This window comes from Balaenoptera ricei, chromosome 18 (genome assembly GCF_028023285.1).
Source record: "Balaenoptera ricei isolate mBalRic1 chromosome 18, mBalRic1.hap2, whole genome shotgun sequence".
Taxonomy (NCBI): domain Eukaryota; kingdom Metazoa; phylum Chordata; class Mammalia; order Artiodactyla; family Balaenopteridae; genus Balaenoptera; species Balaenoptera ricei.
This window is the reverse complement of record NC_082656.1, coordinates 22,704,282-22,730,636: the sequence shown is the minus strand read 5'-3', so window position 1 is coordinate 22,730,636 and position 26,355 is coordinate 22,704,282. Positions and strand designations below refer to the sequence as shown.

Sequence of the window (26,355 nt, the reverse complement as noted above, 5' to 3'; positions counted from 1 at the left end):
CGTTTCCTAGCGCCCGAGCCATGGTGGCCAAACAGCGCATCCGGATGGCTAACGAGAAGCACAGCAAAAATATCACCCAGAGGGGGAATGTAGCCAAAACCCTGGTAAGGCGGGGGCGGCGCTGACCGGGCGGCGCGGGGCCGGGCCGGGCTGGGCGGGCGCGGGGCCAGCCTCCCCCTCCCCAGCGCCCCGGGCTGCCCCTCCCGCGGGGTCCCGCGCGGTGGGCGCTCAGGGCCGGGCTCCCCGCGGCGCGGACTTGTGCTCGCCGGAGCGGAGAGGGCCCGGGTTGGCCGTGGCCCCTCTGGGAGCGGCTGCTGGGGCCACCGCGGAGGCACAGAAGGGCCTCCCCAGGAGAGAACTGGGCCTTTGTCTCGGGGAAAGACGAAAGTCACATCCTTCAGGGAACAGTTAAACCAACTGCTTGACGCCGGGGCCTGGAACCTAGGAGGTGCTAGCTCGGTTTTGTTGAATGAATGAATGAATGAATGAATGAATGAATAAAGGGAGGCCCTTTGCCACGTCTCCCGCCTAGGCTTCATCCCCTGCCCTCCATCCCCAACAAACACACCAAGATAAGGTTTTCTTTCCTGCCCCTTTGTAATGGTCTCCCTGTATAAATTGGGAATTAGGAATGCTGTTCAGCCCGTATTTCCCTCCATCCTCCTCTTTTGTCTGTTCTCCAGTGAGGTCCCGCACCACTCGGCGAAAGTTTAAAAGCAACATTCCCCTTGTTCCCCTCGTCAATTCCGGCTCATCCTGATAGTATGTTCCAGAACTTTAGAGACTAGCTTATCGCCAGGCATTGTGCACCTCCAAAACTGTAGACTAAAGCTTTATAACAATGCTTACGTAAAATCTGTGCCTTAAGTACAGGGGTGTGTGTGTGTGTGTGTGTGTGTGTGTGTGTTGTTTGTTTGTTTGTTTGTTTTTATGATCTTCAACAGAAATTGCCAGGCCCATGATCCCGGACATTCAGAGGCAGCCCTCGGAAGAGTTGTTGAGTAGTGCTGGTCTCCAAGTGTATGAGCAAAGGCGCATGGAATCTATTATCCCAGACACTTCAGTGGAAGTTCAGCTGAAACTTGAGGTTTGGCTGGAAGAGCTTGCAGACTTGATGAGGCAGTTGCTTTTAGCCAAAGGCATGAAGCTGGTTTGATTAACTGAGCACAAAGCTGGATCTGCAATCTCTACACCAGAATTCTTGCAGAACCAAGCAGTACTACGGCAGAGAAACCTTAGCATCAAATTTGGATCTTTATAGGCAGCTACAAGCTTAAGTTGTGCTGGAAGTTCTCTCATTTGGGAGTTAGATCATTTAGTTGTTATTGGGCAGCAAAATGCCAATATGCCATTGAATTGGAACTATTTTTCACATAGATCTCTGTTTTCCCTATTTTTACTCAGGAAAAGAAAAAAAAAAAAAAACTTGCTGTCCAAATTGACATTGAAAAACAATTGTTAATGGATGTTAAAGTATTTGGGGTTTATATCCCTAGGAGATCAATTCTTCCCAGGATATCATACAGACTAGCTGATTTACTGAAAATTTCTAGCTGTGTGGTTCCTTTTAGTGAACTAAAAAAACAGAGGTCACTTAATTCTTCTCATTTGACAACTGATCTGACTGCAGAAGTAATGACAAAACAGAAACTGCTTTGCAGAGCTGTTTTACCCATTAGGCTTGGTAAAGTCAGTGTCTGCCACTTCTAGCTTCTCAAGACCACTAGAAAATGTTTGGTACTTGAAACAAAAATGATTGGCTCCAAAATAAGAAAAGAAAATGGAAAAATTGGAGAAAAAGCTGTTTAAATATCTAGGAAATGTAGTCAACTTGACTGCAGTTCAACTTAACTTTCAGAGATATTTTCAAATTATGTTTAATGTATGGTCTGAGTGGATTTTTAATAGGTTCTGATATACCATGGAGTGGGCCCTTCAGAAGTGCCTGGCACCTATGAGTGTTTCTAAATGGTCCTACTAACTTTGTAATGAAAGGTTTCCAAACCAAGCCACAATGTATGTTTATTTTCCCTTGGTTAGAAAGGCTTTTTGGTTAACTTTATTGTAAATGGATCAGCTTCCAAAAAGAAAAATGAAATTCTCTTTCAAAAAGAAACACTTTAAATCTTAAATCTCATTTTCCTAACTAGAGATCAAACATGATTATACTTTGAAAGAAGTAACTTGTAAGGGGTAACTTGTTCAGAATGAAATTCAATAAATGCAGACACATGAACAGATTCTAACAGAAAATTCAGACTAATTGTTCAGAAATAAACTCCTTTAATTGTATATAGATGTTTGGGTATTTCATTATCAGCTTACAGCTATGGAGTGAATCAGTACTGTTCTCCCAGATAACAGAAATGGAATAATCATTTCATGATTATACAGTAGTAACTTCTTCAGAATGAAAGGGCAATTTAAATTTCAGAATTCTGAGTTACCCTGCTGGTATCTCATCACAGGGAAAGCCATCTTCTGCATTTTGGAGCCCAGGGAGTGACAAATTCCTGCTGGTAATGAACCGTGTCATTTGCAGGATTCTACTGCTTTTCTTACCTTTCCCAGCAATAGATTCAGGCTTAGGTGAATTGTCCCAACAGATGTGTGCGGGGCACTGCTTCCCCAAAAAAGTAACTCACAGCTCTCAAAAAAGGATATATTGGTATTATGACCAGCCAAGGAGTTCTTGAGCTCTGAAAGTCCCCAAATAATATTGATTCACTGTGGAATGTCATCAAAAAGGATTTTGTGTTATCAGGATGCAAGCTCTGTATCCTGATAATTTGAGTTTCTCTGCAAAGGAAAAAATAAATGACTCCATTTGGTGTCTGCATGAGACCAAAAATCCATCTACGGGCTCCTGGATTCACTTGTTGACTCTGCTGGAGATAGAACTAAATGAATTTTTTCGTTTAGCATCAGTGGGATGACAGCAACAGAATTTGTTTCTGGTCAACTATCACAAGTGAATAGGAAGTTGGCGAAGGGGCAGAGGGGTGAATGTCACACTCTGTTCAGGTAATTTTATTTAATACCTCTATTATTTACTTGCTCTGATCTTGACCTGGTCTTAAGTGCCAAAGAATGACACAGTACAAATGCTGATTAAAGTTATCCTATGCAATTATTTAAGACTGATTTTGTCTTTCTTCTAGTCAAAAGAAACCATCTATTCCCTTGCAGTGTGATTTGCCACCATACAAGAGTGTTGGTAGATACAAGTGGTCAAGGTCGGAGAAGTGAGTGGTTTTAATCCTTAGATTTTACCTGCCACTGACACTAATCCATACTTCTCTAGTAAGAGAAATGCTGGAATAACCCTATCACCAATTAGGAAGTATTAAAAGAGCCAATATCCTTCCTAGACCCTTTCTTTACTCTAGCTGACCTAAGACATCATATTTAGTGGGGCTTGTATGCTTGTTCATTCTTCGAAGAACACTTATTAAGCATCTATTGTGTTTAAGTTCTGGGCCAGACGTTGCTATACATTGATATACGAAAGAGACACAGTGCCTGCCCTTGCAGGGCTTACAGTCGAGTGGAATGACAGACATCAAACACAGTATCACAAGAATAAACATCGAGATACAAACTGTGATAAATGCTATCTAAAAAAAGTACTTGGTGATTTAAGTGCCAAGTGAACTCAACTGAGGTAGAAGAGAGAAGGTTCTCTAAGAATGGAACAGGTAAGCTGAGAACCAAAGAACTGTTGCCTTGTCTATGATAAAATAAGTTCTCTAACCTATGTTTTGGCCACAGCCTATTTTTGGCTCATGCCAATGAGGGAATATTTAGTGAGTTCTTCATTTTTCTTCACTCTACCATCTCCCTTTTCACTTGAGAAATTCCCCACATTTTCAGATGCCTTTCTCAGAAAATATTGGTTTTCCATTGATTGATTTGCTTGTAAGGACCAAGCCTTACCTGCACACAGACCCAGAGGAGTTGCAGAGGGACCTTCCTCTGACGTCTGTGCTTTTGGCTTGAGAAGAGCAGGAGGTAGGCAGGGCTGGTCCGTGTGGGGACCGCAGTCCCCTTGTGCTTCCCGGGGATGTTGAGATTTCTCCCAAGCATAAGCTTCACTAAGAGTTAGGAGGTTTCTTACAAAACGCCGCTCCCCTCATCTCCATACACAGCTGCTGTGGTGCGTCTACTGTTCCCAGGGTTTCCACTGCAGTGGCTTCCCAGGTTTTTAGCACTTAGAAAGTTTTGAGAAAATGACGGTGCTCTGTGACCCTACTTGGAAGCCACGGATGTAGGAATTCAAGATGAATCTGTTGGAGGAAAATCCCCTGGCTCCGTGAAGAGACAGACCTAAATGTGCCTCTTGTTCCAGTTAGCAAAGCTTGAGCCTCAGTTTCTCAAGTACAGGATGGAGATGATAATACTGGCCCTGCGTGGAGTTGTGAGTGCTAGAGATCGTGGATGTTGGCTGCCTTCTAGAGTGCCTGGCATGAAGTGTGCTTTCAGCCAACAGAAGCAATGATTAGTAATATCATTTTTGGCTTCCCAAGTCACTGTATTGGTTTGTGTTTTTATACCTCATCTGTCCCCAGAATATTTAAGAACCACCAAGTTCATTGAGTTACAGGCGTGTAAGTAAGGTTATTGATGAATTTTCCCAAACCAATCTTGATCCCTTAAAATTGACTTTGTTCGTCTAGATCTGCCCGCTGGCATTGAGACTGGGTCTCTCTCATTCACAGAGGTGTCTAGTGACTAGCCATACTCAGTAAATGTTTCTTGAATGAATGAAGCTAATCTTACTTTCTCCCATTCCCTTTCAGAGGCCGCAAGAAGAGAAATATCCTGTGGGCCCATGGCTGTTGGCACTGTTTGTTTTTGTTGTCTGCGGCTCAGGTATGGGTTTCTCGCTGCCCTTATATCCCGTGGTCTCCTTTGTCCTGTAAAAACACATGTTTTATTCTCAAGGTAAATAGACAAAAACTATATTGGTCTGGGATTCAAGTTAATTGCTGCCCGAAGTCTTCATCTTAATAGGTTTTGATTTCATTTCCATTCCAGCAAACAGAGTAGAGACAGAACTGATATGCTATCAAATCATAATCATAAAATGATTACAGTGAGCAATTAAATTGGCTGGCTACACTTCAGAGTTCAGTTAAAGCTTTCTCTGAAGACCTAACCTAAAAAGGGCATTTGGAACAGAAAGTGGAGCACCTGTCTGCCTGAGATAAATCCACATTCCAGAGAGAAGGAGAGGCCTTAGGCCTTAAGGGAAGCTCTGCAGAGATGCTGAGTAAAACAGAGCCTTTGACCTGAGCCTCGAGGTGTAGTCACCTGATGCTGGAAGGTGGCAAGTTAAGAGAGCTTTACTTACATACACACACACACACACACACACACACACAGTGCAGACTTGACCAGAAGGATCATGCAGTTGTTTCTAGTCGACGTCTGTAATTGGGAGCCTTGACTTAATTCCTGGTCCCCGTGGGTTGGGTCTCTGAAGTACTGGTGAGTGGAGGTCACTTCTATCAACAAGGTAGGTCTTTAGATGTTCCCATCCTCCATCTCCTCACTGTTGCTGAAGGCAGGGAAGGCGAGGAGTCCACATCTTCCTGCAAAGATCTAGACCTCCCAGGAAGACATCATTCCTCCCCAATGGCAAGAGATGCCCATGACTGACGGTGCCTCTGATCTTTAGGAGACCACTCTTCCAAGGAAACAAAAGCTCTTAGGAGGAAGGAGGGATCCGATGGTCTTGGCACTATTGCCAAACAAGCCTTTGTGTGAGGCTCAATTTTTTAAAAGATGATTCCAAGATGAGAGAAGATCTTCCACTCCAAGAAACGAAAGTGTACGCCATCCCTAAAGATGTGTCCTCAAAGGGAGTCTTTTGTCCAATACAGGGATCCCTCATCTTTAATAGAGTTTACCCGGCCACTGCTGGAATACTTCAGGAGTGCTCACTCCTTCAAAAAGCCTATCCCATTTCTGTGCAGCTCTGATTCTATTGGAAACATCTCCCCTCTTTTGAACCACACTGTGCTGTCTTCTCGGTAGTTCAGGTGTGGACGCCGAAAACCACACAGCTTGGACTCTTTTGCTTCTGAACGTCTTGACTCTTTGGATATTTTCAAGATGACTGCCTAGTGACTCCTTCTACAAACTCAACTTCCCTAGTTCTCTCAACCTTGTCCTCATAAGATGTAGTTTCTAGATCCTTCTATACATGCCATGACTCTCTTAAAGTATTGCATTTGCAACTGCAGAAGTTGGTCTAGAAATGGTGCAACTGCTACAGAGATAATAGGTCTGTCCCTGCTTTTTGTCTCATAACCCTGCTTTTATTAATATGCCCCAAACAGTTTATTTATTTATTTATTTAACATCTTTATTGGAGTATAATTGCTTTACAATCTATGTTAGTTTCTGCTGTATAACAATGTGAATCAGCTATATGTATACATATATCCCTTCCCTCTTGCATCTCCCTCCCACCCTCCCAACCCACCCCTCTAGGTGGTCACAAAACACTGAGCTGATCTCCCTGTGCTATGCAGCTGCTTCCCACTAGCTATCTATTTTGCATTTAGTAGTGTATATATGTCAATGCCACTCTCTCACTTCATCCCAGCTTACCCTTCCCCCTCCCCGTGTCCTCAAGTCCATTCTCTACGTCTGTGTCTTTATTCCTGTCCTGCCCCTAGGTTCTTCAGAACCAATTTTATTTTGGATTCCATATATATGTGTTAGCATATGGTATTTGTTTTTCTCTTTCTGACTTACTTCACTTGTATGACAGACTCTAGGTCCACCCACTTCACTACAAATAACTCAATTTCATTTCTTTTTATGGCTGAGTTATATATTCCATATATTCTATATATGTGCCACATCTTCTTTAACCATTCATCTGTCTATGGACATTTAGGCTGCTTCCATGTCCAGGCTATTGTAAATAGAGCTGCAATGAACAATGTGGTGCATGACTCTTTTTGAATTATGGTTTTCTCAGGGTGTATGCCCAGTAGTAGGATTGCTGGGTCGTATGGTAGTTCTATTTTTAGTTTTTTAAGGAACCTCCATACTGTTCTCCATAGTGACTGTATCAATTTACATTCCCACCAACAGTGCAAGAGGGTTCCCTTTTCTCCACACCCTCTCCAGCATTTATTGCTTGTAGATTTTTTGATGATGGCCATTCTGACTAGTGTGAGGTGGTACCTCCTTGTAGTTTTGATTTGCTTTTCTCTAATGATTAGTGATGTTGAGCATACTTTCATGTGTTTGTTGGCAATCTGTGTATCTTCTTTGGAGAAATGTCTGTTTAGGTCTTCTGCCCATTTTTGGATTGGGTTGTTTGTTTTTTTGATACTGAGCTGCATGAGCTGCTTGTATATTTTGGAGATTAATCCTTTGTCTTGCAGTTTATTTTTAACAATCACAGCACCTCCTAGACTTACAGAGAGCTAATGGCCAGCCAGGACCCACCAAGCTCTTCTTCACGTCAACTTCCTGCAAGCTTCAGAGATGCATCTCTGTACCCTCCCATCTAAAGTTGTCCCCTATCTGCATCACACATTGTTTTATTTTATTCATGGCCCTCATCAACATTTGAAATTATTTAATTTGCTTACTTATTATCCATTTCTCTCTACTAGGATATAAGCTTAGGGAAGACAGTATTTATCTTCCACTAAATTTTTAGATACTAGCACAGTTTTTAGCACATAGGGAGTGTTTAATCTCGTTGGTTAGATGGATGGATGGATGGATGGATAAAACCAAATATTCCCCATGCTGTAGATATTAAATAGACTTTTTTTTAGACCTAATATAAAGCTCCATGAACATTTCTATTTTAATTTCATTGTTGGTTGTAAGCTGTTTTTCTACAGAGTAGCCATAAAGTATGGAAACATAGAAGAACATAAATAATAAATGGCTTACTGATATTACGTAATAATGTACAGTATGGTTAGTGACGTTACATGATGTATTCAGTGTATTGCCCTGCATTAGCAATGCATAGTTCAGAGCACTGTGAAAAATTGCAATGAATGTGGTGCATCAGTGCAGCATTTCCCTCAGTGCCTGCATAGTCATCTGTGATGCATTGCCTCAGATGATCGCTCTCTGATTTTCTCCCCAAAACAAAACAAACCAAAAAACAAACAAACAAACCAAAAAAATGCCATTAGCAGGCCACAGAAAATCAAGAGGAAAAATCCATCTGTATAAAAAAGTTATCTATGTTTTCACCATGTGATAATCTCAATAGATGCAGAAAAAGCTTTTGACAAAATTCAACACCCATTTATGATAAAAACTCTCCAGAAAGTAGGCATAGAGGGAACCTACCTCAACATAATAAAGGCCATATATGACAGACCCACAGCCAACATTGTTCTCAATGGTGAAAAACTGAAAGCATTTCCTCTAAGATCAGGAACAAGACAAGGTTGTCCACTCTCACCACTATTACTCAACATAGTTTTGGAAGTTTTTAGCTGTAGCAATCAGAGAAGAAAAAGAAATAAAAGGAATCCAAATCAGAAAAGAAGATGTAAAGCTGTCACTGTTTGCAGATGACATGATACTATACATAGAGAATCCTAAAGATGTTACCAGAAAACTACTAGAGCTAATCAGTGAATTTGGTAGAGTAGCAGGATACAAAATTAATGCACAGAAATCTCTTGCATTCCTATACACTAATGATGCAAAATCTGAAAGAGAAATTAAGGAAACACTCCCATTTACCACTGCAACAAAAAGAATAAAATACCTAGGAATAAACCTACCTAAGGAGACAAAAGACCTGTATTCAGAAAACTATAAGACACTGATGAAAGAAATTAAGGATGATACAGACAGATGGAAAGGTATACTATGTTCTTGGATTGGAAGAATCAACTTTGTGAAAATGACTATACTACCCAAAGCAATCTACAGACTCAGTGCAATCCCTATCAAACTACCAATGGCATTTTTCACAGAACTAGAACAAAAAATTGCACAATTTGTATGGAAACACAAAAGACCCCGAATAGCCAAAGCCATCTTGAGAAAGAAAAATGGAGCTGGAGGAATCAGGCTCCCAGACTTCAGACTATACTACAAAGCTACAGTAATCAAGACAGTATGGTACTGGCACAAAAACAGAAATATAGGTCAATGGAACAGGATAGAAAACCCAGAGGTAAACCCACGCACATATGGTCACCTTATCTTTGATAAAGGAGGCAAGAGTATACAATGGAGAAAAGACAGCCTCTTCAATAAGCGGTGCTGGGAAAACTGGACAGCTACATGTAAAAAAATGAAATTAGAACACTCCCTAACACCATACACAAAAATAAACTCAAAGTGGATTAAAGACCTAAATGTAAGACCGGACACTATAAAACTCTTAGGGGAAAACATAGGCAGAACACTCTATGACATAAATCACAACAAGATCCTTTTTGACCCACTTCCTAGAGAAATGGAAATAAAAACAAAAATAAACAAATTGGACCTAATGAAACTTCAAAACTTTTGCAAAGCAAAGGAAACCATAAACAAGATGAAAAGACAACCCTCAGAATGGGAGAAAATATTTGCAAACGAAGCAGCTGACAAAGGATTAATCTCCAAAATATACAAGCAGCTTATGCAGCTCAATATCAAAAAAACAAACAACCCAATCCAAAAATGGGCAGAAGACCTAAATAGACATTTCTCCAAAGAAGATATACAGATTGCCAACAAACACATGAAAAGATGCTCAACATCACTAAGCATTAGAGAAATGCAAATCAAAACTACAATGAGGTATCACCTCACACTGGTCAGAATGGCCATCATCAAAAAATCTACAAACAATAAATGCTGGAGAGGGTGTGGAGAAAAGGGAACCCTCTTGCACTGTTGGTGGGAATGTAAATTGGTGCAGCCACTAAGGAGAACAGTATGGAGGTTCCTTAACTGAAAATAGAACTACCATGCGACCCAGCAATCCCACTACTGGGCATACACCCTGAGAAAACCATAATTCAAATAGAGTCATGTACCACAATATTCATTGCAGCACGATTTACAATAGCCAGGACATGGAAGCAACCTAAGTGTCCATCGACAGATGAATGGATAAAGAAGATGTGGCACGTATATACAATGGAATATTACTCGGTCAAAAAAAGAAATGAAATTGAGTCATTTGTAGTGAGGCGGATGGACCTGGAGACTGTCATACACAGTGAAGTAAGTCAGAAAGAGAAAAACAAATACCGTATGCTAACACATATATATGGAATCTAAAAAAAAAAAAAAAAAAGGTTCTGAAGAACCTAGGGGCAGGACAGGAATAAAGACACAGACTTAGAGAATTGACTTGAGGACACAGGGAAGGGGAAGAGTAAGCTGGGACAAATGCACTACCAAATGTAAAATAGATAGCTAGTGGGAAGCAGCCACATAGCACGGGGAGATCAGCTCCATGCTTTGCAACCACCTAGAGGGATGGGATAAGGAGGGTGGGAGGGAGATGCAAGAGGGAAAGGATATGGGGATATACAGGGATATACGTATGCATATAGCTGATTCACTTTGTTATACAGCAGAAACTAACACAACACTGTAAAGCAGTTTTCCAATAAAGATGTTAAAAAAAAAAGTGATCTACGTTTTCAGGCTTTATGGCCAACCTGTAGATTGTTAGATCTTGAACCTTGAGCCTTTTATCTAATTATCTCTCTCTCCCAGCTTTATGGTTTCTTGAAAGTATGTTATTCGTCCTAGGCACTGATAAAAGTCTAGATTTGGCGAAGCCCACAGAAAACAATTAGAGACAACTCCCCTCAGGTTGACTTGGAACCTCTCAGCAAAACTCCTGCAAGCAGTCCTCGTGTCTTGAGGGTCCCTGGTGTGCCTGGCACAGTGCGGGCTTTGGAGATACAAACTCCTTCAGGGGGCAGCTGGCACTGGGGAGACAGATAAGGAACATGTCGTTGCTCCCAGGAAAAGAGCACTCTGACAGCAGAGCACCCGGAGAGCTTGGCAAGCGTGGACAAGGGACTGTCTTAGTGCGTTCGGGCTGCTATAACAAACTACCAGAGACCGGGTGGCTTATAAACAGCAGAAATTGATTGCTCACAGTTCTGGAGCCTGGAAGTCCCATTCGGGTCCCAGTGTGATCGGTTGGGTGCCCCTTTCCCAATCACAGACTTCTCCTTGTATCCTCACATGGCATCCACACGTGGTAGAAGGGGCTAGGGAGCTCAGTAGGGTCTCTCTTACAAGGGCACTAATCCAATTCATGAGGACTCCACCCTCAGGACCTAATCACCTCCCAAAGGCCCCACCTTCTACCACCATCACATTGGGCATTAGGATTCCAACATGTGGATCTCAGAAAACACAGTCAGACTATATCAGGGCCTTCTAATTCCTACTGAGCAGAAGAGAAAGTTTCCCAGAGAAGGTGCCATTTGAGCTGAGTTTTGAAGGACAAACAGCCAGACAAAGGGAAGGTTATTCCACATGAGGGAACACTGCATGACAAAGGCACAGAGGCCTGAGATAGTACGACAGGCTCAAGACTGGCCAAAGCCCAATCACAGGGATCTGTGAGCCTCGGTCATCATGTAGCCCTTGTTGTCAAGAACTAAATAGATACAGAGCTGGTGTTTTTTTTTTGTTTTTTGGGTTTTTTTCTTTTTTGGCTTCAAGATACACAGTAACCGGGGCCCTGTCCGGTCTGTGCCCTTAGGTAGCATATAGGAGAGGGGAAAAAGCCAATAAGTCATTTAGTCTGGCTTATTTTTCTCCAACCTGTGCTAGTTCTCAATATCCATCTTTTCCAAAGGGATTAAAAACCTTCTCTAAATTACATGTTAATTAAAATTTTGCCAGGCTTATTGATTCACATAGTAGGAACTGTATCTTTCCCCCCATTTGGGTAAATTGGGACATTTGCTGACAACAATCTTTTGGAACCTTCCCAGTCTCCATTAGTTTTTTCAGGGATCAAGTACATTGTCTCTGCTATCCTCTCTGCTGGTTTGTCCAGGGGCCTGGGATGGGAGCCGGCAGGGCGTGGAGATTTGGACTTAAAGTGGCCAAGAGAACACACCACTTACTGGCATACTACATCCCCTGCCTGCATGTCTGGTGCTCTTCTAAGGATGCTTCTTTAAATCTAGTTAAAAGACCACTAGCTTCTACGGAAAGGCTAGACATCAAACGGGGAGTTGGGTCCTCTTAACTTTATCCTCTGTTAACATGCCATCATGATCCCCAAGCAATGGACCTCCTCCTTTTTAAAATCATATCTAAAAATAATCCACCACCATCTCCCTTTTTTTCTTATTTTCTTTCCTTTCTTTTTTTTTGCCAACTTTAGCATTTTTTTTGCAAGCTTCAGCTCAGGCCAAGCTCTGTTCTCACAGAAATGTGTCACTCTTCTCAGTTCGTCCTTGGTACTGTGCCCTTCCTTCTATCTTTGTCCGTGTCCTTTTCTAAACCAAACACGTCACGAAAAACACAATAGCTCCTTTAGATTCATACCCGTTGCCACGTCTCTGGGATTAGTCACGATTCAGTTCTTCTTGCAGCTCCTACTCTCCCTCCTGAGTTCCTCCCTTTTCAGAGTCGCAGACCATAGGCTCCTACCTATCTTTTTTATTTAATTTATTTTATTGAAGTATAGTTGATTTACAGTGTTGTGTTCATTTCCGCTGTACAGCTAAGTGATTCAGTTATCTGCCTATCTCTTCTCTTCGTTTAAAAGAATGCGATTGTGACCACCTAGAGGGGTGGGATAGGGAGGGTTGGAGGGAGACGCTAGAGGGAGGGGATGTGCAGATATATGTATAGGTATAGCTGATTCACTTTGTGATACAGCAGAAACTAACACACCACTGTAAAGCAATGATACTCCAATCAAGATGTTAAAAAAAAAATGCAATTTCCTCAAATCTAGCTCTTCCCTTTATCAGTTCCTCTGCTTTACATAATGAGCCTTCTCGGTGCCTGGATGATTGAAGCCCCTTATCACTGCTCTCGCTCGCTTCTGTTCCCCTTTTGTAGCACAAAGTAGGAGAGACCCGCCCCATCTAGTGTCCTGCCATCATCTGTAGTGCGCACAACAGCACCTTCAGCCCTGCCCTTGCCTGTCACGCTCGCACAAAATGCACTGGAGTTTGCCGGCGGGATTTCCATGCCTCTGCAGACACACCCCTTCCTGTGTCTGTCCAGCGGGTCCCTTTCCTTTGAACAGGATACACCCGTGTGCCAGGCTGAAGTTCCATTTCACCAAGTCCCTGGGATACCTCTGAAGTCATTCACCCTCTCTGAGTTCATGTGGTTAATTATTCATATTTTGTAGATCCTTATACAGATAAGAAAAATATGAAATCTTCTAATAGTAGTGAAGATGTTGATCATTGATCTGATTCTCTTGCTTTCGTTACCTCACTCTATTAAACCCACTTTTCTAATTGACGGTGGGCTGGGCAAAGGGCTCTTTTTTAGAAATAGTGTCACATAGAAAACAAACTTATGGTTACCAAAAGGGAGTGGGGAGAGGGGGAAGGGATAAATTAGGAGTTTGGGATTAACAGATACACACTACTGTATATAAGAAAGATAAACAACGAGGACCTACTGTATAGCACAGGGAACTATATTCAGTATCTTGTAATAACCTATAATGGAAGAGAATCTGAAAAAGAATATATATATATACTGAATCACTTTGCTGTACACACCTGAAACATTGTAAATCAACTACACTTCAGTTTAAAAAATTATAGAGGGGTCCCGTGGTGGTGCAGTGGTTAAGAATCCGCCTGCCAATAAAGGGGACACGGGTTCAAGCCCTGGTCCGGGAAGATCCCACATGCCGCGGAGCAACTAAGCCCGTGCGCCTCAACTACTGAGCCTGTGCTCTAGAGCCCGCGAGCCACAACGTCTGAGCCCACATGCTGCAACTGCTAAAGCCCGCGCACCTAGAGCCGGTGCTCTGCAACAAGAGAAGCCACGAAAATGAGAAGCCCACACACCGCAACGAAGAGTAGCCCCCGCTCGCCGCAACTAGAGAAAGCCCACACACAGCAACAGAGACCCAACGCAGCCAAAAATTAATTAATTAATTAATTAATTTTAAAAAATAAAAATTATAGAAATACTGTCAGTGTACCTAGGGTAAATAAATTTTCAGATCAGGCGAGTCACAAGGAATGCAGGTTTTATCTGTTTCCCTAGTATCTTTTGGAAAAAAATGAAGAATGGTAAAAATGTTGACCTTTAAGTATAGGCTCACTTATTGGTCACCTTTACTCCATTTTACGTGGCAAAACAAGTTAACAAACCTCCAAGAGGTTACGGGACCCCATTATTATGGGGAGTGATGTGTCACAGCAGACTCTTGACCCCTTCCTTCTCGGCTCCTTTCCTTGGCCTTCCTTGTTCTCCACACATGCCTTTCGTGCCAGCAGTGCTGGTGCTGATAAGAGCCAGATAAGGAAAAGGAAGGAAGAGGAACCAGGGGAGCAGTGAGGGCACAGCGCACAGGCACCCAGAGACCCCTGGCACAAAAACACGTGCCCAGGGAATGCCCACTCCTCACCAGGGAGGCCCCAGTCCAGCCCAAGTCCATGGTTGTAACCAGTCAGAGGACATTATCTAAATACTAAATACACCCCCCTTCAGAGGAAGGAAATTTCCACTTTCCAGGATTGCAAAAGGTCTCTTCTTTGAAAACTGACCAACTGGCAGTAAATGGATAAGAGGCTTCAGAGGGGAGGATAGTTTGGGGCTCCGCCAGATGTGGGTTCAAAGCCTGGATTCGCTATGTTTCTGCTGAATAACCTTGGACAAGTTCATTACTCTCTCTGTATTGATTTCCTTATCCATCAAACAGGGATAGGAGGAGCCCCTCCAGAGGTTGTCCTGGTACTGAATGGTTCCAGGGACGTAAGTGCTGGCCCACAGCACGCTTGAAACCTGCAGCTTCAGTCACCACCACCTCTGTCCCCATCGCCCTCATGTAAAGTAGTGGCACCATGAATGGGGCAGGTGTGTCATGGACACTGCAGGCTCCCATTGCCTTCCATCCTCCCAGGCCACGCCTTCACCTGGCAGGCTCAGCCACTCACGTTGGTCTTGACCTTCCAGAGAGCTGTAGACCCCGCCTCTTCACTCCAAGGACGAGTGTGAGCAATTTCAGTGATAGCACTCCCAGTGGGTGAGACTATGTTCCCACGATAAAGCATCAGAATCTTTCAGACCGACCCAGGCAGGGAAAAGGAAGCGCCCAGAGCTACACTAAAATCAGTGAATAGGGGTTTGTACTTTAAGTTGAATATCAGAAATAAACTAAGCTTTATTCCCTTAAAGCAACCCAAATACACCACCGTTTTGCTATTTAAAAAAAAAAAAAAAAAGTTTTCTTTGTGAGATGCAAAAGCTTGGCGAACAGCGTTCTTTTGAGACATGGAATTGTCCAGATAGGACATCTCAGGGCCATATCTTGCTTTGTCTGGTTTAATTTGGAAACTAGCCTTATTGTTGTTAGTATTATATACGTTCCATCAGAAATCTAAAACCTGATTCTTAGTCAGATACCTCTTCTGGGTCCCCTCAGATGATTATTCCAAACAGGCCAGAAACTTTTCTTGTTCAGATCTTGACCCAGGACTTTTGCTTGGGCCTTTTTAACTGGTTGCATTTGTCTTTATTTGATCTCCTAAGACCCCAGATTCACACTGAAGCCCCAAGGGTTTAAACACACCCCTCTTAGAGACTTGGCCGTTTTTTCGCTCCCGTTTTTATAAAAATATTATCTTCCATTTCTGCAGGCAGTGAGGCCTCTTTCCAGATAAGCAGCTCGTCCTGACTCTCAGTCCTCGGTTTCAAAGCCTGCCTCTTTAGAGAACTGTTTGATAGCTTCTGAAGAGTACTTGTTTTTATCTTGAGGCTCAGAGACAAGCGTGACCCGGAATGTCCGTCTGAGGCGGCAGAGATGCCGTCACACAGATACGCCAACTGCTATCTGCGCGAGACACTTGCTGTCTGCATGTGCTTCCCGGGACCATGGATGAAGCCCGTCCTGCTGGTTGTGCCCACGGCCCTTGCCCCTGGGTCTTCCTCTCCCTTTTGTCCTCATCTCTTTCAGGAGCCTTGTGGAGAAGGGTTCTGAGGCCTCCCCAGAGCTCTGTGGCAAGTATGCTGCTGTGTATCAGTCATGTCTGGCCTGAACACGGCAGTGACAAGCAGGGTCCCAACCCCGGCCTACCCACCTTATAGTGTCAGTGCCGCAGTGTTCACAGGACAACCGTCTTCAGCATTTTTGACTTTCCTCTTGGGCTAGAAGTTTCACCTGGACTCAGTGACAGTAGGTCTTTCCCTTCCCATGCAGTTGACCAGACAGTATGTTAGCGCCTACGTGTGTCTTGTGATCCTGTTGTATCGTTCACCTCTCCTGAGCCCAGGTGTGTCCCTGGGTGTGAACAGGAAGCAGCAAGCTGAGAGCAGTCTTCTCTGTCCTCCTCCCTCACTGAGGTTCCAACCGGGGTCAGTGGAACCACCATTTAATCCCCATCATGCTGTGATTCTCAGAGGGAAACTTACATACCAGCCACACCCCACCTCCCTCCCTCAGACTACTTCTCCCTCATCTATCCCTCGTTTCGATTGCATTTCTCTCTCTCTGGCCGAACCTGATACTCACTTCCTAATTAGAGATTATGTGAATTTTAGTCGTTCTTGAAGTCTGGGTTTTCTTGAAACTGATGAGCTTATATCCCCCATCAAAGGGAAACCTCTAGGGTAATAGGATTAACCAGTGACTTATTTCCTTCCTAATTTTCTATATTTTCCAATTTTGTCAATGAGCATATATTACTTGTATAATCAGAAAAAAATAAGTGTATTTTGAGAGCAAAATGGCTAAACTCTTGGTTTTAGCCTTTTCTTTTTTTTTTTTAAAGCAGTAGACTTTTTTTTTTTTTTAAAGTAGTAGACCTCTTTGTTCAAATCTTAGAGGGAAACAAAAGAAAAGCTGTTCTGGTTGAAGCAGGATCTGTTATGTGTCTGTGTTTACGTCTGTGTCTGTGTGTGTTTGTGTATGTGTATGTTTGTGTGTGTCTGTGTGTGTGTTCGTGTGTCTCTGTGTGTTTTCTTCTCCTGTATCTGGTAGGCACTCTGCCTGCCGGGGCAGGACTGGGGAGAGATAACGTGTCACAGGCTGGACCGTTTTTCAGGACAACCTATTCAGAACAGATAAGGAAAGTGATTCCCTGAGATGTTCTAAGCTGCGCCTGAATGCCTCCTGTCCTCCGGGCCTCCTGTTTCAGGTGGTCCAGTGGTCTCCCTTTATGCATGCGCTGGAGGCCTCTCCGTTTCTGGAAGAGCCCACAGCCCCACCCTCCCTCGGACTGGCTGTTTTGTTAAGGACGCTGTGGCGAGGGAAAGGACTCAGTCCTGTGTGAACCAGCTCCGGGGCCAGCCTCCTTGGGTTGCAAACCCGGCTCTGCCACCTACTAGCCTTGCAGCCTTGTCCAAGCTACTCACCCACACGCCCACTCCAAGCCTCAGTTTCTTCCATTCTTAAAAGGCGTAGGATCCTATCTGAAAACTCCTAGGATCCTCATGAAAATCAATCCTGAGGATTAAATGAGACAACGCATGCCACACGTTTAGTGGAATCCTGGTAATAGTTTTACAAATGTTTCTTGTTATTGTCATTATGTTGACGGCCCTTAGTTGCACTGGCTCCTTGCCTCTCAACCCCCCTGGCAAGGTGCCGGCCAAGATTCTGAATGCTTGCAAGGAAAGAAAGGTAACATTTTGACCTTTGTGATGGGGAGAAAACTTGGGGGAGCAGAGCTCTGAGATACTGGGGAAGCTGCAGGAACCCCAGCTCCCACCTGGATAGGTAGAGGGCAGGGTTTGCCGGCCAGAGGTCAGTGGTGTCACCTCTGCAGGGACAGCTAGAGCTGGAGCCTCTTCTCTCCTTCTAGAAAGAACTCTTTAAAAACTAGCCAATGGGGGTGAGCAGAATCTATTCATACAACTATTTTGGCTACCGTTTCTTGAGTACTGATTATAATGCCAGGTCCTACACTTATATTTTCTTTTCTCATCACACAGTCCCTACAAAGAAGCTATGGTACTCCTTTTTCCAAATCACAAAACAGAGGTTCAAAGAGGAAATCCACCAGCATCCCGTAGCTAAAAAGAGAGCTAGTACCCAAACCTAAAACTCCAAACCCATCTGCTTTCTATTATCCTGCATCCTTCTCTCTTACCATTTCCCCCAAAATACCATGGAGCAGATTTTCTGCCAACTTTAGGCCTTTAGCATATGACTGTGTATTGAAAAGAACTCCTGTTAAAACATCTCCCACTTTCCCTGCCAGAAAATGTGTGCTGTCCAGAGGTTCCAGATGGACGGCCATTCTCGGTGTGCTCCCAGGTGGATAAAGCCCTGACCCAGCCATGGGCTGCTTCTTGACTGGGCCATCCCCTTGCTCTGTCCTGGACACTTGCTCCAGGACAAATTTGAATTCACCGTGTTTGCAGGTCGACCACATAAGCACTGGCCTTTCCTGGAGACTGCCCGAACTATCTTGAAATTGTGACACCCAGAGGGAGTCACAGCCCCAAGACTGGCAAGTTTGAGGAACTGAGCAGCCCTGGGAGAAACCTTTCTGTTTCACCACAAAGGAAAGCTTGAGGACATGCGTCTGCTCTGGAACTCCTGCCTCAGGATCTGAGATGGACGGTCTGAAAAAGATGTCTCATCAGCCACTGGCTCCCTCAAGGTGACCTACGGCCTCGCTTGTCATGTGCTTCGCTCTGCCCTGTGGCCCTGTGCCCCTGGGGCCCTTTGGGTCTGTGTATGGTTTCCTTCTCGGAAGAGTGCTTCTGCTGTCTGCCATTTTAATGTGGAGAGAGCATCCCATTCTTTGCTAATACGATCTCTCTTTTAATAGTGCCCTCCTGCCCTCACCTATCCCTGGCTTCCCTCTCTTTCCCGTCTTCTCCATCTCTGGAGAAGCCATGGGGAAGTGGCATCTTGCCTTTGACTATCTTTGTGCTAATTCTTTCAGGGAGCTTAGTGACCCACCTTGGCGATGTCTTGTCTCCTAACATCTCTGCTTATCTTTCTCAAGGCGCATACTTTTCTTACCAATGCTTTCATTTTTTTAATTTTTTAAATGAAAAATAATCAAAGTTGTGTGAATTCTAGAGTTGGCTTATCCTCCTAAAGGGTGTTCCTCTGGCCTGTCTTGATCTCTTTTCTCAGCAACTCCCTTGATCTCGCTTATCGTCAACCATTTACTTTCAATAAATGTCGTTTTCGGAAGGCCCCATTGTCTGGCAGGGTTCCAGCTTTCTGACAGTCTCCTAGGGGATCCACTTGTGTCATCTCTGTGTCCTTTGGGCACTCCCAGTTAGCTGGGGTGGGGCAGTGCCCAGGGAAGAGTGGATTGGGCTGGCCCAGCTCCCGGCCTTAAGGGGTTTATGTTCTTGACTTGTGACTTGACTTCCCCTCAAGAACTGAGCTCTTGGAGCAATTGAATCTCAAGGTCGCCATTTGATGCTGATTCTTTAGGTCTGAAGAGTGATCAGTTGAGGTTTTTAAAATGTATTTTCCTCCATGCTGTTTGCAATTTTTCACCGTTCAGTCCTTCAGTAAATTTTTACTGAGGACCTACTATGTGCCCGGTGCTGAGCTTAGGCCCAGGGGTAGAGCTGGGAGCAAAACCATCCCTGCTCTCCTGGAGCTTGTGGTCTAGTGGGGAAGAAAGATGAGTCAAACAAATAATTATGCTGAAACATGTAAAATTTCAGGCATGAAAATGTTCGAAGGAGAGGAACATAGGGCTGTGAAAGCATATACAGGCCAACCTTGGAAACATTGCAGGTTCGGGTCCAGACCACTGCAATAAAGCTAATATCGCAATAAAGCAAGTCACATGAGTTTTCGGTTTCCCAGTGCACATAAAAGTTTTGTTTACATTATACTGTAGTCTATTAAGCATGCAATAAATAGCATTATGTCTAAAACAAAGTATACATACCTTAATTAAAAAATGCTTTATGGCTGAAAAATGCTAACCATCATCTGAGCCTTTCAGTGAGTCCATCAACAACAGCAACATCAAAGGTCACTGATCACAGATCACATAACAAACATAATAATAATGAAAACGTTTGAAGTATTGTGAGAATTACCAGAATGTGACACAGAGGCACGAAGTGAGCAAATACTGTTGGAAAAAGTGTTGCCCATAGACTTGTTACACACAGGGTTGCCACAAACCTTCAATTTGTAAAGAAAAAAAACACAAATCGCAATATCGGCAAAGCGCAATAAAACGAGGTGTGCCTGTAATGCAGAGGGCTGGTGTGCTCTAGGGAAGTGGTTCTCAAAGTGTGGTCCCTGGACCGGCAGCCTTAGCATCACCTATGAACTTGTTAGAAATATACATTCTCAGTTCCCACCCCAGACCCACTGGATTAGAAACTCTAGGGATGGGGTCCAGTGTCTGTTTTCAAACATTTTCAGGAGATTGTGAGACCTAAGTTTGAGAACTCCTGCTCCAGATGGTCAAAGACGGCTTCTCTGAAGAAGTAACTTCTGAATTTTGAAGTAAAAACTAAGCAATAGGGTAGGGTGGGGAAAGTATTTCAGACAGAAAGATTGGCATGTGTAAAAGCCCAGTAGTAAGAGCAGGGAGCTTTTAAAAACAGGAGGGCTTACTGTAAGAGAGGAGGAGAGTGGAGAAGGTGAATCTGGACAAGTTGCCGGGGGCCAGGAGATGCAGGTCATGGAGGCTTCACCAAGGATTGGGCAATAGAATGCTTCTGGTGTGTTAGAAACTCAAGGAGGGCACGATCTCACTTGTTTTTATTTAAAGAATAATTCTAGCTAGAGTATGGAGAAAGGATTGAAGGAGGAGCAAGAGTAGACCAGTGGAGGTCACCGCAGGAATCAGGGGAAAGATGATGGTAACTTGGACTAGGGTGGTTTCTGGAAGGATGGAGCGAAAGACGCACAATCACAAGATTATTAGGTAATGCCCACAGGTCTTGGTCATCAATCGGAGGTGTCAAGGATGACTCTGGCATTTTTGGTGTACGTGCAAGATGGAAGATGATGGTGCCAAGCTTGGCAACGGGAAGAGATCATGAGAAGGTCCTGTTGCATTTGACGTGCCTTTGAGCCACTTGTGTGTAGGTATCAATTAGATGGTAGAAGGTGTGGATCTGGAGCTCCGAGGAGAGGTCGGGGCTGGCAACACACATGGGTGAGTCATCAAAAGCTAAGTGGCAACTGAAATTGTGGGCCGGAATGAGATCACCTGGGAGAAGGAATGTAATGAAGAGAAGAAAGCCAGCATGCTCACTGCAGAACTTCAACATTCTTGTTTACTGGTCAGGAGGAGTTAGGATGACCCCCATAAACCACGTTTAGTGTAAAGAGCCAAAGAGGAAGCGGAAAACTAGAAACTAGGAGAATGATGTGTCACAGAGGCCAAGGGAAGAGAGTTTCCAGGAGGGAGCGCTCAGCGATGGTAAGTAGGGGTGTATGACAAGAGGCAGCTGAAGGGTGCTAGTTGGATTAAGTGACATGGAAGGTCATTTGTATCTTTAGCAAGAGCTGTTTCACTGGAGTGAAGAGAGAAGCTAGAATGCAGTGGAATGAGGTGGAACCCAAAGGTAAGGAAATGGAGAAAGTGAGGACTTAGACAGCTTTTTGGAAATGGTTGTAAAGAGGAAGAGGACACCTGTGGATGGGAGATGTGGAGTCAGGAGGATTGTTCTGGTTGATTTTTGAGTTGCAAGTGCTTCTTGCATGTTAAACCCTAAGAATTTCATTGAAAGGGAATGGTTGAGTAAAAGAGAGACGTGATCGTCCGAGGTTACCAAGGACCAGGATCCTGTACAGGTGGGAGAGTGTGGAGGCTCTCAGATTCCGTAGTTCCCACTCTAGCCTGGATCTTCCTGAACCTCTGACCTGCCCAAGGCCAGATCCCCTGACCTCGAATGCCTGCCATCCTTCCCTTCCTTGGCATCTGTCCTCCCTGCTGGCTCGCCTGCCCACAGCGCCTTTCCTGCAGCCCGCTCGGCTGTTTTCTCTGCTTTGTTCACCCTCTGTTAAGTTATTAACTTGTCAGGGTCTAGACTCCCCACTTCCTTTCCCACTTTGAACCCACTCTTGGCTCCCTTCCCATTCACCGCCTCAGAAAGTCAGCATCGGGGAGGCCAGGGCTGTAGGGCGGGTCATTACTGGCGGGCACACAGAAGTACAGTTAACATAATTGGTACAGGATGGTGAAGGCTTCTTAAAGACATTGACATTGATACAAGCCTTCTTAAAGACAGGGATACAATTCTTAAAGACATTGAAAAAGGAATCATAAAACACAACCATCTCTCCATTATCTTAGAGGTGGAGGCAAATGGTGAACTTAAAATAGACTTTATTCAAAGTAATTTCTCCAAGAGGGTTCAATTTTAAAGGGTCACCTGTACACATGTTAAAGCCCATTAGATTTTTACCTGTTAATTCATGGATTCAATTAGGGTCAGGAATGATCTTTCATTAGTTTTTAAAGCAGACTCAGAAATAGGTAAGTTGTTTTAATATGTGTTGCTATTCTGAGGCCAGCAAACTTTGTCTAAGACTCTGAAGAGAAATTTGTAGCAGTTCCTTAAAAAGAATTGAGTGGTTTTATCATTACCCAGCACCTTTGAAGTCATGAATTAATAGGGTCTGATGGACTAAGGGACAGCCTGTTTCGTATTCATTGACCTATATCCTGCCGATAATGATTCCTTGTCTACGAATAAATCTCAGGGAGAACTAACATTTTGGAGCATCTATTATGGGCAGATATTTTACTTATGTCCTCATATTTATTCCTTGCATCTTTTGAGGTACATATTATCTACAGTTTTATAAACAGAGAAATCAGGGCTCAGAACTAGTTAGTGAATTCCGAAAATTCACACCTCTAGAGGGTGGCAGGTAGCACCTGAGCTCTGGTATGCATGTTCATACATGGAAGCGGCAGCCATCATTGTAGTAATAGTAACAGTAATAATAGCAATGACTCCCATGCACCGAAACCTTGATGTGTGAGGAACCTCATCTATGTCAGACCATTTAATCCCTGTATTAACGCTGCAAGCAGCATGGTCCTCATTTCACAGCAGAGGAGACAGAATTGAAGAGGTTAAATTATTCATGCAGTCACACAGCTATTCACAAGAGCTGGGATTCAAACCCAGTTCCCTCTGACCCTAACATTCCCCTCTAAAGTAAGCCTGTTTGTCCAAATTAGGGATGTTTTCCTGATCCCAAGAACAAAGCCTGAGGCACAGTAGATGTAAATATTTTTTTCCTGATGTGCTTGAATATACAGCTGTCTTCCAGCACTCCTGCGGAGCCAGAACACAGAAGTGTTTATTTGATTTTTATTCCTTGTTAGCTTTGGTAGAGGAGGGTGGAAACATCCGTGTTCCGGCAGGCTTATACATTTGGGTAAGGTACTTTCTCATCCATCTAGCAACTTCTCCTGTTAAGGGCCACCCCCCAGATGAGAATAAGCCAAGAAAACCTCTGAGCACAACCAGAGTTAAATATGACAACCTGTTGAATTAACTCTTTTATCTAGAGAAGAGTCTTTCCGACCTTCACACACAACTGGTTGACTCTAATTTTATACATAGTTCTAACAGCCTTTGTTTTCAGCTTAGTCTACAGTAGCATAATAATAGAAGAGGGCCCACTGCAGATTGGTGTAGTAGCACCAGAGATGTGACCAGAGATAAGAATCATCGAGACCAAATAACCGCTAAGAAGCAGAAATGAGAGCCCAAGAAGTACAGCCAACCGGAGCTATTTTGGGATCAGATCAAACGCTGTGCATCCTCTATAACCATATTATACAGCAGGGTCTTATTAGTTATCACTTCTTATTATGGTCACACTGGACATTCATGAAAACTTAATATTAAATCATGTTGGGTGTATATCCAATTTAGGAAAGTCGTGATGATGCAAACAGTGATTGTTTTAGTTTATAAAAAACCAACTACATTAGTGCTTTATCTACCCTTCAAATCTAGCTGTCCAAGAAAAGAGTCCCCGGGGCCCTCGGTGTGAACTATCTTTGGATCCCCAAAGCACAATGCCTGACACATAGTATGTGCTCACTAACGTTACTTGATAAAATGTCAACCACTTTTTGTTTCTCGAGGGTTCTGGGTAGCATATTTCACTATGGTTACTTAGGAAGCAGCATTCCTGGGTATATTCCAGGATGACTTTATGAAGGAGAGAAGGGGTAAGCCCCCTGAATGTTCTGTGCTTGTTCTGTTTTTACACATGATTACATGATACCCAGCTGCCCCTCAAAAAAAAAAAAAAAATCATTCTATATGTGTTCATTGCTATTATTATCATGACTGTCTTCATCACGATTGACCGATATTGTATATGTCACATCTGGGGAGGATGTGGAAAAGGAAGTTGGACCTTCGTCCCCTGGAACACATTTAAACCCTATAAACAAAACCAGGCTGGGTGCTATCCAACCAGCTCTTACCAGAATAAGGGGAGGGAGTCCCAGGAATTGTCTGTGGACGTTCAGGCTACCCAACCCTTCAGGAAGGAGTTCGGTCCACTTAGTGAAGACGGTGCCCTGAATAAATCAGTGTTGCTCTCGGTGCATTTCAAGTCGAATTTCAGAAAGTTCCAGGCCGCCTGAAGATGCACTTGTATCAAAGGTTATCAGCAGCCGGGGGCCCAGCTCCACGTGTCTGCTCCCAGCACCTGGCCTTCCTTCTAGTTCAAGGGCAGCTTCTTTTCCAGGTCACAGCCATTTGAAGAGGCAGCGTCGCTGACCTGTTAAATGAGTGCCCTGCCTGCACGAAAGCGCTGTCCCCCCGCTTCCCAGCAGCATCAGAACATTCTGGGGAAGAGGGCCAAACCTCTCAGGGCCTGAGGGATTTCTGGCCTTCACTCCTGGTGGAATTAGCAGGAGTTATCCATAAATCCCCGAGGCATCCATCAGCAGACAGAGCAAGGCTGCCTTTTTAAAGAAGTTCACTGACCTCTTGTTAACTTAACTCCTTGTTAGGAAATATCTAATCAGCTGTGTGCTAACAGGTCCAGGGCCCGGGGGTCAGCAGAAGCAGGGCTGGCGGTGGGGCTGGGTTTCCAGCTGTGTGCTGTCTGGTGTCTGAGCCGTCTGTTTTGTTTCCCTCCTTCAGCTATCTTCCAGATCATTCAGAGCATAAGGATGGGCATGTGAGCGGGCTGGGCTGTGACACGGCCCCCTGCCGCTGGAGGGTGGAGGCCACTTCAGCTCTTAGCCGGGTATCTGTGGGAAGCTGACAAGCCACCCAGAAGAGAAAAAAAGGCTCCCTCAACTGTTCCCTGATCACTTCATCGTGGATGTCAGACCAAATTTCTTTCTCACAGGACATCTCGGTACATCTGTGTTCTCAAGCGGAAAGGACATTTTGCTTTGCAGTTGGCAGGATTGGTAGCTCTCCGGGTGTCTGCAGCAGAGCTGTCTGTCTGCTTTTGCCCTGGGTTTCACTGATGTCTGCATGTGGGCTTCTGAATGATCACCGCTTTACTTTCTATGGATACAAGCTCTGCTCCATTGGGAATTGCTTTTACAAATAAATGTCTTTGTTCAACCTTATTCACTGTGTGGGTTCCAGTGAGAAAACCAAAGTGAAGATGATGTTAGGAAAGCTCCGGGGGGGATGGGTAGGGTAGGGGACTTGACTATGTAACTGGAGAAGGTCAGGGAATCTGTGGCCCGGGAACCAGGGCTAGGTTTGCCCAGCCGGGCACTGGCCACCCTCAAGGTCTTTGCCTGAAATGAAACCCTGGGCAGCTCTAAGGACCTTGGGTTTTCCACACATTTCACAATGTGTGGATCTTTTGGGGTTCTTTCTTTTTTTGGTTCGCTCTTTGTTGTTCTTTTTTTTCAATCCGGAAAAGGTACCTACAATGTGTGTTAAAGTCCACTTAGCCATTATCTCCTCTGTGGGCTGCAGCAGGGCTTGGTGCATCCCAGAGGCCTCTTTGGGAAAATCATCCGACCTCAGGCCCAGCCCCGCCCTAACATAGAGCACCGGGCAGGCAGGAGTCCTGCCGGCTGGGTGCGTGAGGTTCAAGGTTGGTGGGCGAGACCCTCCTCTCCCCGGCCAGCCTTCCCCACAGCGTCTCAAAGTGTGGACGGCCTGCATCCTGTCTCCGTGTGGGGGAGGGTGGGTAGGAGGATGCATTTCAAAATGCAGACTCCTGGGTTCCACCTCAAGTCTGCTAAATCCAAATCCCCACCACTGGGGCTAAGA

General features: G+C 44.2%; 1 protein-coding gene across 4 annotated transcripts; it reads left to right on the top strand.

Annotated features, from left to right (window-relative positions):
• Nucleotides 1-25,681, top strand: SERP2 (stress associated endoplasmic reticulum protein family member 2). 4 transcript variants are annotated; one of them, XR_009498710.1, is made up of 4 exons: nt 1-104; nt 4,800-4,872; nt 18,547-18,788; nt 25,255-25,681. XR_009498710.1 is itself a non-coding variant. In XM_059902894.1 (3 exons), exons 1-3 carry the CDS (start codon nt 21-23, stop codon nt 25,293-25,295), a joined length of 198 nt encoding a protein of 65 aa, XP_059758877.1. In that variant the 5' UTR covers nt 1-20; the 3' UTR covers nt 25,296-25,681. The 4 variants fall into 4 exon arrangements, 3 of the variants coding, with proteins under 3 accessions (XP_059758877.1, XP_059758876.1, XP_059758878.1); XM_059902894.1 differs by lacking the exon at nt 18,547-18,788; XM_059902893.1 differs by lacking the exon at nt 25,255-25,681 and having other exon boundaries at nt 18,384-18,602.
• Nucleotides 25,682-26,355: the final 674 nt, after the last annotated feature.